This window comes from Pyxicephalus adspersus, chromosome 5 (assembly GCF_032062135.1).
Source record: "Pyxicephalus adspersus chromosome 5, UCB_Pads_2.0, whole genome shotgun sequence".
Lineage (NCBI taxonomy): Eukaryota > Metazoa > Chordata > Amphibia > Anura > Pyxicephalidae > Pyxicephalus > Pyxicephalus adspersus.
The window spans coordinates 107,987,232-108,008,076 of NC_092862.1; the positions used below are offsets into that span (position 1 = coordinate 107,987,232).

The 20,845-nt window shown below is 36.5% G+C and overlaps 1 protein-coding gene across 3 annotated transcripts in view; it reads right to left on the minus strand.

Annotated features, from left to right (window-relative positions):
* The window catches only part of RARB (retinoic acid receptor beta), a 400,124-nt gene that overhangs the window by 1,981 nt on the left and 377,298 nt on the right, over positions 1–20,845 (minus strand). For all 3 annotated transcript variants that reach the window (XM_072412402.1, XM_072412403.1, XM_072412404.1), the window contains 2 exons: positions 2,413–2,617; positions 571–729 (listed from right to left, as the gene is read on the minus strand). In XM_072412402.1, coding sequence (XP_072268503.1) covers positions 571–729; positions 2,413–2,617 — 364 coding nt within the window. The remainder of the gene's footprint in view (positions 1–570; positions 730–2,412; positions 2,618–20,845) is intronic.

Consider the following 20,845-nt stretch of genomic DNA (forward strand, 5'->3'; position numbering starts at 1 on the left):
TTCGGACCATAAGACGCACCCTGATTTTCCCCCCACTTTAGGGGGAAAAAAAGTGCGTCTTATGGTCCGAAAAATACGGTAGTTTCTAAGCCTTCTTCAGTATTCTAAAAAATGTAAAAATCTAGAATTTTTTACTTGAAAATCACAAAAGCAGCCTTAGCCTTACAATGTATATCACCTAAATCCATTCCTGAAATAGCATAATGGTGAAGAATCAGGCTCATTACTATGAAACTGGATGATCCGTCTTTTCTATAGGGCCAGAAATGAGCAACTATGACTATACAACTAAATGGTCAATGTATGACTATACCTATATATTGTACAGCGCTGCGTAATATGTTGGCGCTATATAAATCCTGTATAATAATAATAATACAATCAAAATGTTAAAGGGCTAACTATGATCTTATTTCTGAAAGTACAGTGAATGAGTTGTTTGGTTCACTTCATTTGTATCACCATCTACAAAATAATTTTTTTTGTTTTGCTATTTTTGTGCTTGACTTTGTAAACTTTTTTTTACACTTCTTCAGTAAATCATCGTCAAGGTCACTGGATATACTTTACCTTTTGCACTGATGCTGCGAAGATCTGTGATCTTCATTAAAATCTTTGGAAACATGTGGGGCTTGTTGGGTCTTCTCTTCCTGATATAAATTTTCAGTGCTTCCAGTAATGGCTCTTGAAGCTTATCTACTTTAGCTGGCTCTTCAAGGTCCTGACGGTCTAGATTAGTAACAGAAAAAGTGACATGTTTCACGTGGAATATCTCGGTGAATTATTGGCACTTAACATTTCTTGACATTCAGGTCAGATGTAGGTTAGCCAGTAGATGGCAACAGTCTACAAGCCTCGCCATTTGGGTGAATGAATTGTGTTGCATTAGCTATATTTGGCCTGCTGACATCTGAGTGCCTTTTAGGTGTAATTCTTTAGAAAAATATTGCTTAGATGCCTGTTACTACATATACTCCTTCACTTCAACATGCACTATTCTCCCTTGATAGAGCTTATCTGTACTGAAACAGTTTCTATATATTACATATGGGGTACTCAAAGTTGTAAGAGCTTTAATACATTACGTGCAGCCAACCATTTCCAGCACAAGTGGCACAGTGAACGAGCACTGATTGCCTTTCATTCTTGAGTCAGAACATAGTGCTTAGGTGAATTTTTGCTGTTTTTAACTTGTGCCTGGTACAGGAACAGCTGTCAAATAGAGTGGCTGATATTAGATTGACTGGGATGCAGTTTTGTGTGCTTTCAGATCTCATCATGGACATAACATTTACATTTTTTCAGAGCCAAAACTATTTAGATTTTAGTTTTCTTTTTCCATATAAATTTTATATTTTGTATAGATTACTTTGGGTTACAGCACTTAGCACATCGTCCTCCTTCGATTTAATGGACCTTTATACACATGGTAATGGTTATAGGTATGGGGACACATTGGCTGCATGCTGACATGTGAAATAGTAATTAGACTGAGGTTTGTTTAGGTCACATTAGAGAACAAATTTTAGTCTTCTGTAATCTTGGGGCCTTTAATTTGTGCTTTAAAGCCACAAATTTCTATCTTCCTTATTTATGACAATCAGAGATCTTGTGTTTATTTGAGTAGGAAAGGTTGACAAGGGACAGCATAAGATTTATTGAGGGACAAACATAACTGCAAAAATACATGACATGGCAATGATACGTACATTCTACAGCAGGTTAGAATGATATCACTGAGACTGCAGGTCATGTGATTTATTGAGGTCAAGGAACTGAACTGCTTTCTTTGTATAAACTTGTGCAGAAATCAGATTTTATATATGTTCACCTTCTGACTGTGGCAGCAAATATATGTTGTGAAAGACTATTACAAATGTTTATACAAAAGGATGGATAATCATAAGTGATCAATGCATACCAAGATGTCCAGGTACATTTTTATAAAGTAGGACCGCCTTAGAAAGCCAGCTCCATTTTAAATGCACCCAATGTTTTGGGTTTTGAAAGGCATATGGTATACATGGACAGTGACCATGGCTTTACAGAAACCCACCATGAATGAATACTGGGGTAGCCATTGAAGGGCCTGATCTATTAAAGCTTTCCAAGGCTGGAGAGGGAACACTTTCATCAGTGAATCTGGGTGATCCAGCAAACTTGGAATCAATCTGTTCCAGGATTTAAAACATTTGCTAACAAATGACTGTTAAAAAATCCATTCCAGGTTTGCTGGGTCATCCAGCTTCACTGATGAAAGTGTATCTCCTCCAGCCTTGGACAGCTTTAATAAACCTGGCCTACTGACTGAGGCAAGTATAGATATATAGAATATCAACTATCTTTCTTATCTTTGGTTTCCAATACTGGAACAGAAAATGGGAAAAGTTTTGTTACTGGTAAGATGCTTACCTTCACAAATTAAGCAGATGGCACTAAGCAGGCCAGTTTCTGTGTCATCCATTTCCAAAGGTAGTAGCTGGTTGGCAAACGTGAACACAAGGTCGGTGAGTGGACCAAACCCAGCATTGTGCATCTGAGTTCGGTTGAGTGTAAGGCCATCTGAGAAAGTCATAGTGTCCTGCTCTGGAGTATATCTTGTGCAAATTCGGAGAATCTATACAGAGACACAAAACAAGCACAGATATAAGAGATTGAGATACTATGGTGGTACTCACATGGTAGCTGTAGGGGTAAGAGCAAACAATCTGGGTGGCTGTCATAGCCATGGCAAAAGAAAAAAAAGATTTCAGCTCAGTCTAACAGTCAGGACAAGAAATTATGGGGCCGGAAACCATAGATAGAAAAAATGTAACAGGTGTTTTCTTTCCTATTGTTTTTAATCTGTGTCCTCTGTCACACTGGAAATTATGGTTACTTCCAATATGTACCTGAATGAATGTGAAGCTGGACCAGAATACATCATCATTTTTTTATATATAAAGCTGTGATAAAAATCACAGGGGTATAACTTCAAACTAAAGCTACACAGAGAAGACCCAATGGACCACTTGGCCTTTTTCTGCCATCAGACCCCAATGTTTTCATATTGAAATAAGATTGTGCACATCATACAGTCTAATGTCTATGGACAGTATGGCCCTGATTTAATAAAGTTCTCCAAGGCTGAAGAGGATACACTTTCATCAATTATTTGTTATTTGAAACCGTCACTACTTCCCACCACTACATATCTCCCATCCTATTGTGTGTAAATTCCCTCACTTACTAGATTGTAAGCTCTTCGGGGCAGGGTCCTCTCCTCCTGTATCACTGTCTGTATTAGTCTGTCATTTGCAACCCCTATTTAATGTAGCGCTGCGTAATATGTTGGTGCTATATAAATCCTGTTTATTAATAATAATATTAATAATAATAATAATAATAATCAATGAAGCTGGGAGATGCAGCAAACCTAGAATGGATCTAGTCCAGGATTCAAAACATTTGCTAGCAAATAGCAAATGACTTTGAAGAAATCCATTCGAGGTTTTCCGGATCATCCAGCTTCACTGATGAAGGTGTGGATATCCTCTCCAGCCTTTGGAGAGCTTTAGTTAATTAGGCCCTCTGACTGCAACCCAACAAAGGCTCAAAAGCATATTAAATTATGAAGACCAAAAAGCATGGTACTGGTTAAAAAAAGATTTATATTGGAATAAATGGTTCAGTTTTTCAACTTTTTTTGTACATTTAGGCAGGTAATAGCAGTAGTGTTGCTGTTTTCTTTTTCCCCAGAAACAAAATAAAGTGTTCAAAGGCCACTGCAGCCCTCCTGCATATATAAAAAATTAAAATTGCTTGTCACCTCTTATGTATGCATTTTGCAAAAGGCTTTTTCAAGTGGTTTCAGCCAAAATAAAATAGTTTGAAATAAATGCATGCATAGGGGTTTGCAAACGCCTGAGAAAGCCTAGTGATTACCACCTGTTACTCTTCCTAGGTACCTAGCAGTTGCCAGTAGACCCCAGGAGCAGTAGGAGCAGCAGGTTTTACCTGCAAGTCTAAATATATTAATACAATGCCAAATATAAATGCCTCATGAGTAGCAAATCACCCCCCTCACTTTTTGTATTATTTTTATTATATTTGTATTATATGAACAGAGCATTAGGAATATTTAGCTCCAAGAAGTAGCTTTTGGTTACTGATATCAAATAACTGAAACTGCAAAAAAAAAAAAAAAAAGATGAAAAGGTGAAAAGGAGAGTTATAATGAAAGCAGCCCTTGAAGAAGCTGTAACTGATATAAATAGTGTGTTCTGCTCTTAGCTGACACTACCATGTCAACCTGTCTGATTATAGATAACAAAAAATGAGTGACTATTACAAAACTGAGGAACATGGCTTCATAGCCTTGTTATATAAAAAAAAAAGAAGAGGATCTCTAAAATATACCAGTCAATCTTTACTGAAAATTAAAAAATATCCCAATCAGAAATCCTCACTTTTTAAGCTACTAAAGAGGTTTCTGCTATAGCTAATGCTGGAAAGTACGATTTTACATATACCAAAAAAATCTTTCAATTCCAGGGAAAAGCTTGTATCCAAGCTAGCCAGAAGGATTTTTTGTCTGGGCTTCAAGGTCATTGTGAGTTAGACAAAGCCATGCTTTGGTTGTGTCAATTATTCCTTTTGCTTTACCATGACAGAAACAAGAAAAAAAAGATAAAATGATGAAATGCCTCTACTAGTTCAAGGAACCAGAGTGTGTTTGTTCTCCGTGCACACCTCCTCATTTGACATACCCAACATAAGAATTCATATAGTTGAAGAGCCAATGAACAAAGAATTTTGATTCACAGTAACCGTTATGTTTTTTTTTATAAAATTCAGTTATATCTTGTGGTCAGTTTGAATACATTCTCAAAGTGAACCCTGCATTCTATGTCCCCTTTAACAATAGCTTGGTATAATTTGAATATAATTACAAAAAAAGACTGGGAAGAAAAGTTGGACAATATATAGCCCAAATCAAGCCCTACAAAAAGAGGAAACTACACTACAATGTCTTCAAGTTATGGGACACTTGGCGTTCCCCGGGATCTTGTTGACACAAGGATGACCAGGGAAAGTTTAGCATAATATCTGTTTATTCTCCCTCCAACAGGTTTTTTTTCACACATTAATGAAGCATCATCTCTGGCATTAGAAATCTAGCATATGTATTATTATAAATGTTTATTAATATTAATATATTATTATTTATATTTATAACATATTACACAGCACTGTACATCAAATAAGGGTTGCAAAATAACAGACGAATAGACAGTGATACAGGAGGAGGAGGACCCTATTCAGAAGAGATTACAATGTAGGAGGTGGGGTAAGTATCACACATTAGGAACTTTGATATAGAATGGTGGGAAGTAGTGAGGTTTTAAGAGACAGAAGTAGACAGGTAAGCAAGTTTGAAAAGATGGGTTTTGAGTCTTTTAAACAAACAAAATGTAGGAGCAAGCTGAATAGGATGAGGAAAACCATTCCAGAGAGTCAGGGCAGCTTCTCAGCCGTGCATGTGATGAGGTTATGAGAGAGGAAGTCATTAGTAGGTCATTGGGGGAGCGAAGAGAGGAGAAAGGGGTGTATGAAGTTTATTACATAGGATTACTATAGTTGTGGGGGTATCAGCAGTGAAAAGAAATATTATGAGATTTTTCATTACAGTGTCATAAAGAGCTGGAAAAAAGCATAGTATGAGTAAGGTAGGAAAGGTAAAGAATGGGTAGAAAAGAGGGAAATAGGAGGAGAAAAAGGAAGAAAAAGAACAAAGATATTTGAAGTGGGAGAAGTCTACACAAGTTGGGATGTCCATGCTCGATCTTTGTTTGATCTAAGTTTAATGCAGGTTTTTCTTTAAGGATACAGGTAAGTGCATAAAACCGGCAATTTCAATTGGTGATATATAAATGGTAACAAACAGAAAAGGTAGTGAACATTTCCTGTATTTTCTATTTTCTTATAGGAGAACCTGTTTTGAGAAATAATAAAAGAAATCACCGGAAATTGTTTTGTACATTCTTCTATTTTAAAACTATTACCATTACTAACGATTTGAAGATTGTTGATGGAGCAAAGGCTTCTGGATTTTTTGAATAAGTATTTGCAAGTGTTTGCTGAGTAGTTAAGGCTTATTGACACCTTTCCACATACTGTGCTATAACCTGATTGTGTCGCATCACATAATAGACTACGATCACTGATGTCCTGCCCTGTCTTCATTCATCAGTACTGATGGACCACTGGTAATAACAGTAACACTGCATACAAAAGGTGGCAAGCAAGAAGGTCACATCACTAAATAATGCAAGGTGTATTGCTGCAAATCTTCATCTGCTGGCACAGCACAAAAAAAGAAAGGGCAGCAACTTTACACAAGGAAAAGGCCAGCATTACAGAAACAGGGTGTGCTTATGCAGTGCTCTGGCCATATCTATGTGAATGATAACAACAGATAAAGTCTGTTTTTGAGAATTCTTTGAGCCATATTCATTGTAAACTAGAATATATTTTTATATCAACACTTATACTGATGTATTATTGGAAGTTCGCCTAAAGTAATCTTTATGTCCTTCATGTTTTTACCTCCGCCCTACCCTGTAACATGATGGTATCTCATATGCATAAATCTGTTGTTTATACTGTGGCTATCTGCATATTGGGTAATGCTGACAGCCTTTCTGAAAACTGCTGAGATAACATCCATTACAGGATAGGTTACCTGGCGAGTGTATCGTTTTCTAATGGTCCTAAAAGTATTCTGGTGATAGCAGAGCTGTCCAACGACAGTCCTTCAGGGACACAAACAGGCCAGGACTTTCATGTAATTTTGATGATTCTTTGCAACCCGCTAAAGAAATACTAGAAATTTGTGTGGATCCTGGTCTGTGAGGACAAGAGTTTAACGGGCTAACACAGTGTTTCCCAACCAGGGTTCGTCCACAGGTTGCTAGGAGTTCCCTGAGCAATGAGGAATCTGGGCCTCACGGGTCACTTTAACTGACACCAATAGTCTTTTTGACTATCTGTAAGGGTGACATTTTTCCATGCTTGCCAGCATTGTAAGAGACATTCTTCCCACTGACCACCAAAATATTTTATAAATTTATAAACGAAGGGTTTTTTTGCCTTCCTCTGGATCAACTATGTCTATAGGGTTTTTATTTGGGATATGTATATATCCCTAGTGGTTGAACTTGATGGACCTATATCTTTTTTTTTAAAGCTAACTGACTATGTAACTATCTACAACAATGATAACAAAGTTACAACAATGATAACCTTATGATAGTCTTACGTAGTGAACTATTGACATCGGTTTCTGCCACACAAAGGAGCTTACAATCTAAAGACTTTTCCACAGTCATACACATACAGGTCAAATTTGTAATAAAGCTTACTAGTATGTTTTTTACTGTTTATGTTTCATTTTAAGAAAATATATACCAGAGGGTGCTAAGGTGTTTCTGGCTTTGCCCAGAAATAAGAGAGCCAGAGTAAAGAAATACCACATTTATTCAACATATCCCCCCCTTGGAACTGATACACTTGGTACAGCGTATTTGCAGCATTTTTAGAGGTTGGGCCACAAACCAGCTCTCGGCAGCATCTTTGACGTCAGAAATGTCCTCAAAACGTTGTCCCTTCAGGTGTTTCTTCAAATTCAGGAACAGATATTAGTCCGAAGGGGCCAGGTCAGGTGAGTGGGGGGAATGGTGGACCAATTGGAAACCCAGGATGTTCAGTTTGGCAGCCACAACGTTGGACGTGTGCGCAGGTGCATTGTCCTGCAAAAAATTATCCCTTTGGTCGGCTTTCCACAACGTCTCGTCCTAATTGCCTCCTTCAGCTGGTGGAGGAGGTTAGCATAATACTGTCTGGCGATACTAGAGCCCTGAGGTAGGTAGTCCATGAACAGAATACTGTCTTTGTCTTACAAAACGGACGCCATGACTTTTCTGGCTGATTTCTGGGTTCAGACCTTCTTCGGCCGCGGGGACCCGCTGTGGCGCCATTCCTTTGACTGTTCCTTGGTTTCAGGATCATAGATGTCGAGCCAGGTTTCATCCTCAGTCACTAACCTAGCCAAAAGTCCTGTGCAGCTTCAAAATAAGCCAAAACGGCTTTGGATACTTCAACTCGTTCCTTCTTCTGATCACTGTTCAAACACTTCCGCACCCACTTCGTCTGCATGTCTAGGATAGTGGTGATAACAAACCCAACACGCTCCTGTGAGATGTCAAGTATCTGGGCTATCTTTTTTGCGGATATATTCCGGCCCTCAATATTCAGCTCATGGACCCGTAAATACATTTTTGTACGGAATCATGTTTCTGACAATTGTTAAGGCAATTGACAAGAATTTGAAGGAGGATGAAATGTTTATCTCAGGAGGTTCTTACAACTTCTCATTACCCCTTTATTGCTTTTCTTACAGTACCTAATGTCTGTTTTTATAGAGGGCTGGTAAGCTGCCAAGTTCTGCTGCCAAAGAAAAAAAAGGAAAAGGAGCAGTAATTTATTTCTTCTGTAATGTCTTTTCCATCATAAAGAATCATTTATCCATAGTATCTGCAGCTAGAAAGGTTAGTAATGACTTGTTGCTGAACCTTGGAAAATAATATTTTTAACCCTTGCAGTGAGCACTCCTCTCCACTGTCTGGGGGGTGATAAAACACTCTTGTAGACCGGTCCTACAAAGGCATCCCAGAGGTCTCACTTCCCTGCCAAAATGATGGTTCAACCCCTTCAGTGCAAGTTTAAAAGCCTTGAACCGTACAAGATGATGCCAGGGCAAAAGGCCACAAACCAAAGCACTGAGGGCCAGGGGTGCAGTAAGGAGTAAGTTACGGTTAATCCTGGTTTTCATTTACCCTCTAGTGAAAATGAGCAAATAACCCTTGCAGTCAGTAATAGGACCCACTTCAAGGGTATACATTTTCTTTCCTGGAATTCGACTTTAAACAGGAGCACCTTAAAACTCAAGGCCTTGCTGGGTGATATTGGGGAGTTCCTAGGTGTCACTGTTCTAATTAAACACAACAGGAAAGGCTAATCTACAAAGGAGACTTTAATCTTAAACTACGAAAAATACTTTTATTGGAGAAATGCTGAAATTACTATGCTTTAGATGATTGCCAGCAAGCAGTTTATTCATTAAATAGAATAGGAATCAAATCTTTGTTCCTAAATGGAATAAAATAGAAATAGAACCGAACCATCTTCATTCTAAATTTATTACAAAATCCAACTGGCCACAGTCCCAGAGACTGTATGCATTCTCATTATGTCAGTGAGAGTAAAACTCCTTTTGTGACCTGTAGACTTAGCAATTTGTTTTATATTAGGAACTAGGGATGACACAGTAAGTAAGTGGTGTATCTTAAATTTCATGGTTCAGACTTTTTCAGGGATTAAATATGTGGACTGCTGACATGACGGAAAAATGATGGCTGTTCAAACTAGGCTTCCAGATGTGTGCAGTGGAATAAATTGGATTTGAGTCAAGGAATTTAGCTCTCGCAGGCCGATGAACTAACCTGTAGACCTTGGCCATCTTCTGTTTAAATTCCAGGTAATTACTGTATGTGTTAGACATGAGAATCTGTATTACCAGGTCATAGTTCAGAATGGCCGATATGCAATAGCTGAACAGCAATGTTTAGGACATACAGCCTATGCAATGCTGCAAAGTATAAGGATATTAAACTTTACTGAGACGTTCTCTAGCTGTAAATGTTTCAGCCAAGAGCATTGATAGGGACCATAGACCAAGTATGCACTGTTTTCCATTGCTGTTGGTCTAAAAATGTGGTTTGGACTGTTAAAACAGAAAACATTTACAAGGTGTGCCATAGGAATGTAATAAAGGAGTTGTATTGTACTCAACATTCATTGAGACTGGATAGGTAGCTGCATGTGGGCATAGTTGATATTAAGAGTAAAGTACAGGAAGTGCCTGGGTTAAGGACATCCAACATAGGGATGCCTCCTAGATATGATTGGGGCTTCCCTGCTCTTTCCTGTGAAGGATGGAGGCTTGGAGGGGGCAGTTTTCAAGACTTGCAGAGGAAGTCTTTTGCTAAACACAGCTGAGACTGAGCTCTTTCTGCATTCTCTTGTAACTATTTAATAAAAAAGACAAACTCTGCAGTTGTTTCTTTTTGCATATCAAAGCACAGCTTGCTCCAGAAACTAATAAATGTATAGTCTCCATAAAGTTTTTTGCTTTTTTTGTGATTAACTCACAGTGAGGATTTTATACAGTAATGACACCGCACTGCCTAATAATATGTTGAGACAAACATCTGTCCTAATTGCATTTATTAAAATAATGTACATGTTCTGACTTACATACATTTTCAACTTAAGAACAAACCTACAGTCCCTATCTCGTATGTAACCCAGGGACTACCTGTACACAGGTGTGCACAACCATAAGAGACAAGTTAATTTATCTGCTGTATCTGTTCGAACATTGGTTGTGTATAATTGTGTAATTCAAGTTCTGAAAACAGTCTGTGTAGAACTCTCTACAGTATGTACTAACAATGAAGAACTTTTCATAGCCACCCAGTACACAATGGTGATGTTTCCCAATATAAAGTACACACACTTTTAACTCTATTGTTTAATATCTCATTTACAGACTATCTAGATAACCTAGGGGTCTATTTGTAAAGCAAGGCATCCAACATTTACTGAAACATTAAGTGGTGGAGAATTTACTTATATTGAAAAAACATGGACCTGAAAGATTCTCTTCCAGGGAATGTATTAATGTCAGATAAATTGCTTTATGAATGGACCCCATAAATAACTGAAGATTGTATGGCCATTTTGTAGTAGTTATTTAGTAGGGATAAAATTTCCAAGCATGGTTAAAACGTCTCATCAATGTGTGATGTGGTTGTAGGACTGGTATTACACCCTTATTTTTTTCTGTACAGCGGAAAAAACATTAAATCAACTTGATAACTCACTTAAAATGTATTATCATGGTACAAGTCTGAATTTGGATATATAGCACACAACCATATGCTGTAGTAAAGAACAAATCGGTAATCAAGTACTTGAATATCCTATCAAACTGTAAAAATAAATAAATAAAAATAATTGACGTAAGATGATGGTCTAAATTCACAATCTCATTACAATTTACAAAAAAAATGTAGTGTCATAGACTGCCTGATTACAGCTATCCCATAGATGAGAAAGTATACGATGACTTTGCCCTAAAATACAAAGCAATGAATTATCCTGAACTTACTGTACTGTTATTAACTATTATCCTGGCACAATTGACTTGAGAAGTCTCTTCCCACGATAATGAATAGTGGAAAATCAATAGCATTTTACACATTTCAGCACTAATAAAATTAGAAAATGTTATGCTTTAGAGCAGGCACAATGACTGTAAAGCAGCAATAGAGAGAAGATGAACAGCCAGCCACTGAATGAGAATTGACCTCATTATTACACTCACACATAGTAGAAATAGACATTTACGTTGTACATCTTGTCACATGGAAGTCAAATGCTTCATATTGCCATGAAAAGTCTTTTGTTGATAAGTCTAGCGTTTTCCTTTTTTTTTAAATATGAAGATGCAATTTCCCAGACGAATTAAAAATAGCATGCGGCATGTGATAGACTATGAATGATGCTGCTACAGACAATCACAAGCATTTTGCTATAGGGCTTTATTTTTTATTAAAACAAATAAAGAGCGTTTATGAAAACCAGAGTTGGCTGGTGTCATACCGCCAGTGAAAATGACCCTTGCACTTGAACACTGCCTGAAGTCAGCCAAATAGCTATATTGTACAGGAATGTGTTTTCCTAGTAAAGTAAATATCATGCACAACCATTTATTGTAATTTTAAAACATAACTAGAATATGGGGAGCAATAAGATTTGATGAAGGAAAGGTCTGGTTAGGTCTGGCAATGTCAGAAACAATGTTACCAAAATGCCTTATATCTTCAGAAGCTCCTTTCCTAAATGATGGGTACTCTATCACCTTTCATGCAGAATACATATATACATAAATCCATATATAAAGTCAATTTAGATAGGGATAAGCATGGACACCTTGTTTATTCCAATTTAAAGGAAACAGCAAATTATAGAAAAAATCCAGCCACATTGCTAGGATTAAGCCCTTGACGTCTGATCTTGAAGATTGAACCAAGGTGCCCATCCATTCATATTTCAATACTAAATACTAGAATAGGCATATCAACAATTGGCAATAATGCATATCTTCCCATACCTCCTAACCTTTTGAGTTTGCAAAGAGGAACACTTTAGGCAAAGGTAACAGTCTTGTGTACCACAGATTACAGTAAATAAAGAACAAGAATGATCCTTAAACCCAAAGCAGCTTTGTTTGCACTAATAATTTTCTGTTATTCTAGTGTTTAAAAGTAGAAAAATCAATATCATTATTATTTTAATTTGTAGGACAATTAGAAATTAGTTTTTTTTGTTTGCTTTTTTGGATAAATGTCACGTTGGTACTGCAAGAATAATACATTTTGTTACTACCCCTTAATATATGTGGAATATAATACATGACATTGTGTAAAAATTCAGCTTTTGACAAACAGCTAAATATATACATAAAACCTATTATTAAGATGTTTTAACTGTAAGTATTTGTGATTATGCTTCTGATTTTGTTTATTGAGATGGGATAGCATCATCATGGATCCCGCTGAAATTCGTCTAATGATCCAAAGAATTTTGCTTCCAACCACTAAAATATTGTGAATATCTGACAAGTTAATTAGCCTGAAATCAGGTCAAACCTCAGACAGTGCAAATCAATTTGTACATTACTAATACATGAGTATATCTACATACTATCCGTATATCACTGATACATACTATATAATGGTAAAATATACATGTAATCCCATGCAGAACACCAGGGTGGTACATTGGTTCCTCTTCTGAGGTTGTAGTGCTCTATATTGCTGTCAATGCATTTGCTGAAGTACAAGAAAAAAAGATTTTAGCAGTTTCTATGGATTGAACAATGACAAGTCCTCTTTATGGTCTTTCTACAGTACCAGAATAGTGTGAAGTAAGCACATTCTGAAGTATATCATAATAAGATCTCTTTTCACATTCAGGGAAAATAGGACAGTAGAGTTCAATGCAGCATATTAAACACTTTTTATCAGATGCAGTTGTACTTTAATATTTTATTTTGCAAAGACTCCTTTTACCTTGCACGGGGTTTCTACTACTCTTCTGCAGCAGAGGAAACTGTATCCTGCTATGACTTACATCACTTTTTTATAACTATAAATTAATCGTACAAATTTGATATCAGAGTTGCTCTGTACACATGAAATACTATTGCTACTAATACATGGATGGCTATTTTGTCACAACCAACCGTAAGAATAAGCAACATAGCATAATACCATCCATACCTCTTGGATGGCTTTGTCAGAGGTGGCATTTCATGGGCTAAAAAGTATATATAATTGATCAGGCACTTTACTATAGGTTCCCAGTTATTTCCATAAGAATCCTTCCAAGTTTATGACTTTTGTAGGTTAGATCAGTTATTGTGATTGAATATCTTGCTGTTTTTTTCAGCATGTAAAAGAAGATGTCAATCCAGTAAACACACAGATTTGTTCTAACAATAAACATATTACTCAGTGTGTGCAGGAAAATGAAGGATGACAGAATAAAGTGCATTTCTGCAGTGAGATGTTCTCAGTCTACTGGAATATCATTGGAGGCTGCCGTATGTCTATTATTCCAATGTAAGGATAACTATATATTAGGAAGATGCTCAACTGTATGCCAGTTTAGTATATACCCATCCTTTTCCATTCATCCCCAGTAAGCCAGGTTGCATGGTGCTGACCTTTACTTGTACATAGTATAATGTAGGGCCTGTCTCCATGAAAGAGTTAAGAAATGGGAAAAATGGAATTGTGATTTTATATCATATACAGTATTGTACCGGTCATCTCAAATGAGCTGAAATTGGTTTTGAACTTGAATCTTTGAACTTGAATCTGCAAGAAGGGAAGTGTGGAATAATAAAGGTTTTTAGGGTAGTAAAGCTGATGTGTGGGATTAGGCAGATATTACCAGGTATATACTGGGGAGCGAGGTTAACAAGAACAGGACATAAATGATTTAAAGGAAACAAAATTAGAAAACTACAGACAAGTGTAATAAATGCTTATCAGACAAATAATAGTATACTAGGCCTGGTAAATCTGGTTTGATGTAAATTATCCCTGGACTTGGGGCTTGAGGACACTTGTCCTTCAAGAAAGTACAAATAACAAAAACTGGGCCAATGGCCCTGAGTGGACATGCCACCTTATTCAGATCTCAGTGCCAGACCCAGTCCGTGATTGGTGATGAGGGGTATATTACTATCTGCTCCCTGAGGTCACAGTGCACCAAACATAAAAGTTTCAGCAGCTCAACTAAAAAAAAATTTTCACTTGCAAAGGATTTTTTAATATATTTAGTGTATTTCAGGTCTGGTAAATCCAGAAATGACATCAGTTTCATTGAATTGGCTCTAGTTCTTGTGATACAGGAATTGGAATAGACGATTTTACCAACAACAAATGATAACACAGCATATTAATATAAATCTTTATTTACACCGATGTTTTGCATTTTATACATTAAATGTAACATTATTTTCTTGAAACTTTGATTTGTCTTCTTTTTATTCATACATTTTTTTTTACAGAAATATGAATTCTTCAAGAAGTTGTTTAAATAACCCTAATGTATTTTGCTACATTTGTGGTAATATTCTCAGCAAAAACACAGAATAAACATTACAGAATTTGTGAAACAAGCATATCTTGCATTATTAGTATTAAACTAGGGACCAAGATAAGTATTGGGCTCCCCATATGGTATGTAAAACTTATGTAGAATGTCTATGTCAGTGGAAAAATGGAAAGTCTGAAATTTGGTGTACCTATGGTATGATGAGAGCCCAAAAATCATCATAATGATTGTTATTTTTATGCTGTGAATGTAAAAGGTTTAAATCGTTACAAGAAAAACAAGTGGGAGTATTTGAAGTCAGCAAGACGACCTGTGCCACATGGTGCTGATGTTCCCATACCAGTGTTCAGTACACTCCCTGATATTCCTGTATCCGACATGGGGGATATACAGGGTTTGAAGTGTAATCCAGGAGTTAGCAGTGGAAGTGAATATAAAGGAAGTGTTTCATCAAACCAGCAGTTCTCCTAAGAAGAGCTCAGTGATTTATTAAGTGACCTAAGTCTGTCAAAACAAGCATCTGAACTTTTAGCATCCAGGATAAAAGAAAAGAACTGTCTGAGACCAGAAGGTAAAATACCGGTTTATAGGACAAGAAAGGTGACACTCCTACCATATTTCAGTAAAGATGGAGACTTTGTGTAGAGTTGTAACATGCCTGGACTACTAGCCCATATGGGGGTACCAGAGTACTGAGCAGAAGATTGGTGGCTTTTCACAGACAGTTCCACACAAAGTTTGAAATCTGTTTACTGGATAATGGCAACTGCTATGAATCAATTCCAATTGGTCACTCAACAAAACCTAAAGAAGTATATGTGCTCAAAGAGCTGAGCTCAGTTATTTCAAAGCCATTATTTTTAGAGACTCTTTAGTCACTGGCAAGGTACTGATGGATTGGCGTAAAGCCAATGTGGTTTCTATCTTCAAAAAGGGAGCAAAGTCATTACCAGGTAACTACAGACCGGTTAGTTTAACGTCCAAAGTTAGAAAAGTCTGAGAGAGTTTGATAAAGAACCACATAGAGGAGTTTCTGCTAGAAAATAATATTATAAGTGATAGTCAGTATGGCTTCAAGAAAGACCGAAGTTGTCAAACAAATTTACTCTCTTTTTTTGAGGAAGTAAGTAAACAGGTAGACAGTGGAATAGCAGTTGATATAGTGTACTTGGACTTTGCTAAAGCATCTGACACCGTACCCCACAGACAGGTAATATGCAAGTTAGGGTCGATAGGTTTATAAAAGTCAATCTGTAAATGGATAGAGAACTGGCTTAAAGATCGCATCCAGACAGTTGTAATTATTGGTTCATGCTCTGAATGGTCTAAGGTTATTAGTGGTGTACCCCAGGGTTCAGTGTTAGGACCTTTACTGTTTAACATCTTTATAAATGATAAAGAGTTTGGGATTAAAAGTATCATTTCTGTGTTTGCAGATGACACCAAACTATGTAGTGGAATTAAGACATCCATACAGGATGTCTATAATCTACAAGCAGACCTGGATGTACTGTTTGATTGGGCAACCAAGTGGCAAATTACATTTTATATAGATAAATGTAAAATTATGCACTTGGGAGCTAACAACATGCATGCTTCATACTTTCTAGGGGGAATACATTTGGGGGAGTCAGAAATGAAAAAGGATCCGGGGGTCCTGGTAGATCATAGACTTAATAACAGCATGCAATGCCAAGCTGCAATATCTAAAGCTAGCAAAGTACTTTCTTGTATTAAAAGAGGAATAGACTGCAGAGATGGAGACATAATCCTGCCCCTGGACAAAGCATTGGTCAGACCACATCTGGAATATGCAGTCCAGTTTTGGGCACCAGTTCACAAAAAGGACATTGTGGAATTGGAGAGAGTGCAGGAAAGGACAACTAAATTAATAAAAGGAATGGAGGAGCTCAGATATGAGGAGAGATTAGCTGAACTGAATCTATTCTCCCTTGAGAAGAGACGTTTAAGGGGGGATATGATCACCCTGTATAAATTTATAAACCAAATAGAGAACTCTCTTCCCCATTATTCACTTTGAGATCATTACAAAGAACAAGAGGGCAGTCTTTGCGTCTGGAGGAAAAGAAGTTTAAGCTCCGGATAAGGAAGGGATTCTTCACTGTAAGGTCTGTGAAAATGTGGAATCAGCTCCCTCGGGAAGTAGTTTCAGCAACTACTATAGATTACTTTAAGAAAAAGCTGGATGCTTTTCTAGAAGCACATATTATAACTGGGTATTAAGGCTTTAAAATAAAAGATAACAGAGACTGTTGATCCCGGGAACATCCGGTTGCTTGGAATCAGGAAGGAATTTTTTTCCTCTGTTGAAGCAAATTGTACCAGGGTTTTTTTGCCTACCTCTGGACCAACTATGTCTTATAGGGTTTAATATCTGGGATATGTTTATTTCCCTAGTGGTTGAACTTGATGGACTTATGTCTTTTTTTCAACCTAACCTACTATGTAACTATGTAAAAAATATCAAAATGGTCTTACAAAAGCTTTGCTATCATGAACACCAATGGTCCATATCTGTTGATTAAAAGTGAACTTCCTACTTGGACAGCAAAGTGGATACACAAAGTACCCATGTTACTTCTGCTTGTGGCATAGTAGAGCAATGAAGGATCACTGGAAAAAAGTGACATGGCCTCCACTACACAAAGTTGGGATTAATGAAGCAATTTGTTGGAGCTCTTAACAAGGACGGTGATTGCTTCAAATACATTTGTAGATTCCTCCCTGGATTGAATACTGAAAAAATAAAAGCAGGAATCTTTTATGAACCCCAGATTCTGAAACTGATATATGATTCAAATTTTACAAGTTACATGACTGATACTGAAGATTCTGCCTGGCACAGCTATCTCATGGTTGTCAAGAACTCCTTGGGTAACCATAAAGCACAAAATTATGAAGAACTTGTACAAAATCTGCTCTTAAACTTTAAAACTGTGGGTGCTACTATGAGCTTAAAGGTACAATATCTTAATAGCCATTTGCAAAAATTTCCGGAAAACCTTGGCGATTTCAGTGAGGAACAATGGGAGAGGTTTCATCAAGATATAAAGGTGATGGAAGAAAGGTATCAGGGCAGATGGGATGGACACACGATGGCAGACTACTGCTGGAGCCTTCTACGTGATTGATCAGCATAAAAGGAAATCATACAGAGTTTTTCAATGACTTCTTTGTGATTAGTTCTGTAAATATACTGAATATAGAATATAGTGACATTTCAAAAAATTAATTTTGTATACGTAGGCATATCTAGTTTATTTTTCCTAATTTTCATGTTTTCTATGAGGTTATTATTGAGGTCATTATTTAAAGAGTCAATCTAGCATAACCAACACCATATTTGGAATCTGTGCATCAAACATAACCTAAAATGACTTTAAACTGTTTGGCAAGAAAATGTTTGTTGACCAGTGTAATATCATGCCATGGTATTTTATTTAGGAGAGACCATATTTTTATAGAACTGCAATAATCTTTATAATAAAGTATTTTTTCAATTAATCCCATACAACCCTATGTAGCATATATACTGTATATTTAGAAAGAACATTTCCAATTAACCATGTTCTTTAAAACAACCTGCATCTCTCACTTTGGCCTCCCCACCGCTGCAGTACCATGGCCCACTCTTTAAACTGCAGGAAATGTTTATATCATGACAAGGCCCAACTGGTTGTAATTCTCTCCCAGTCCAAATACCATTGGTCCTTCCCTGTTTGTTTTAGGACCAGTAGCTAAATACAATAGGATCTCTAAAGACATTGAGGGTATGGAGGTATAAGAGTATTTCAAGTACTCCATATGTGTTGTGTTTGGTTTGTCCTTTCACCTAAATTTCCATGTTAAATAAGTGGTTGTTGAACCAACTAGAAAACCCAAAGGAACCAATAATCAGTTTGTTTTTTTTGGAACCATTCACAAGATTTTATTAATGTATAAAGAATACACTTATTGTAAAAATTATGTTAACTTAGCAAGCTGCTTAATAGAAACATATTGGCTTTTCAGCCATTACTATTCCTATTTTTCCCATTTTGCTGGGCTGAAAAATCACCCCAATGACTGCGATTTTAAAGGTTCTTTTACGATCTGTCAACATTTTCCCCACTGTGGCGTATCAGCATTTTTTAGGAACTTTTATGAATACAACCCAATAAATTACACTTATAATCTTTATAAATATAATAACAAATAAAAGTATATACTCTAGGAAAAATGTAGAACTAAAAGGACACAGATAAAATTGATCTTTGTTCTTTTGTGGTTATTATGCTATATTGTCCAAAGCAGACTTTGCATAGCAGAAAAGCAATGTTGCAGGAAAAAGAGAGTTAAACCTGCTTAGCATATTAATGCATTTAAGCCACTATAGAACTCTGGAAAAATGAATTACAATCCTTTAAAATGGAATAAGTATGTATAGATGTAATATATAGAAGATAAACTAAGGATATTGCAGACCACAATTTTACAGATGGGAAATTCAGACACCAGCAGATCAGTAAAAAGGAAAGTGACAAAATAGTGCGGTATTACAATTGCTCCATTATTATCTAATTACTTAACTCAAATAGATCATAAATGTTTAATCTCAAATTAAAAAGCAAGAGTTGCGTGTGATGGGAAGATTATTGAGCTATAAGCAAAGAGCAGACGGTAATGGAAGTGTGGCAGGCATGCAATTACAGGTAAATTAGGCAATGACATTGTTCATAAGCTTCACAAGGAAATCGTGCTGTATTTCCATTAAACTCTCCTCTAAAAATGAAGAGTCATCAAAAAAAAATATTTTTAAAACAACACAATATTCTCAAATGATTATGGGAAATGTGGAATTAACACATTTTAACGGTATCCACAAAAAACATAAAATATACTCACTGACCAAAACAGGCAATTTTGAAAAGTGAAAATGGGATATATAAGATACAATGCTGTATACTGTCCATCTGACACTGCTCAGTTGGGCTGAAAGTTTTCGATTGATTCTCATCTTTTATCATTGCATGTAAGTGCTGGCATTGCAAATTCCTATCTCGCAAGTGTGAGTGGGAGTTCAGGCAGAAATAAAAAGCAATTGCTAAAATGGATAATTTTCTAACATCTGAATGTGGAGGAGCCTCATTGCAAGGATTTTCCCCAAATTTTAGTTTTACCATAAATATATAGCCCTCCATGTGGATCACCAAAGAACTATTCCTCCTGAAGGTGTTAGTAAACAAAGCACAACAGTGAAATTAATTGATATACAAACACTGTAGGTTAGTCAATTGGCCATCTTCTGTTTTAATGTATTAAACTTGAGACTGCAGAAGATATGATGGTCTATCTTCTTCATACTTGGAGATCTTTAGTGAATCATGGCCAATGTGTGCATAGGTAAGAAACATGTAGATCAACACTTCTGATTGTCTTATTCTTCACCTTCCAGCACTACAGTCAACTGTGGACCTTGGCTTGCTTTACATTTTTTTTCCTTTTGATCTATTAGACTACCCTGTGCTTCCAGTTTCTTGTTCCCATTTTTATAATATCCTCCAAGACATCCATTCACCGTTTGCTGGGCCTTCCCTGTGCTCTCCCTGAGTTATCCTTCAAGTCTCCACTGTACTATACTATTCTTTTCAAATGCCCAATTCACACTATTCATTCATCTTATATAAACATGACTATCTGTGCAGCATCTATTTATTACTGTAATTCATGGCTTATTCTTCACATTCAACATTTATCTTGCATAAAAATAGATCTTATTTGATATTTAGACTTCTGACTTACAGATATATATCATTATAGACAAAAGAAGACATATTATAAAGGCACAGATATACTAATGTGGTCATCATCAAACTGTCTGTATTGACATAACCAGATACCATATCTGTAGATCTCCAAACTTGGAAGCAGCCATTGCTGTGCTTGTTGTTTATGGCTGTCTACTTGTTAGCCATGTAATGAATCTTTAAAGTCATGCATGACAGGCAGGTCTCTGCCCACCTATTATGCTTCTTGCCAAATTCATTTTAAT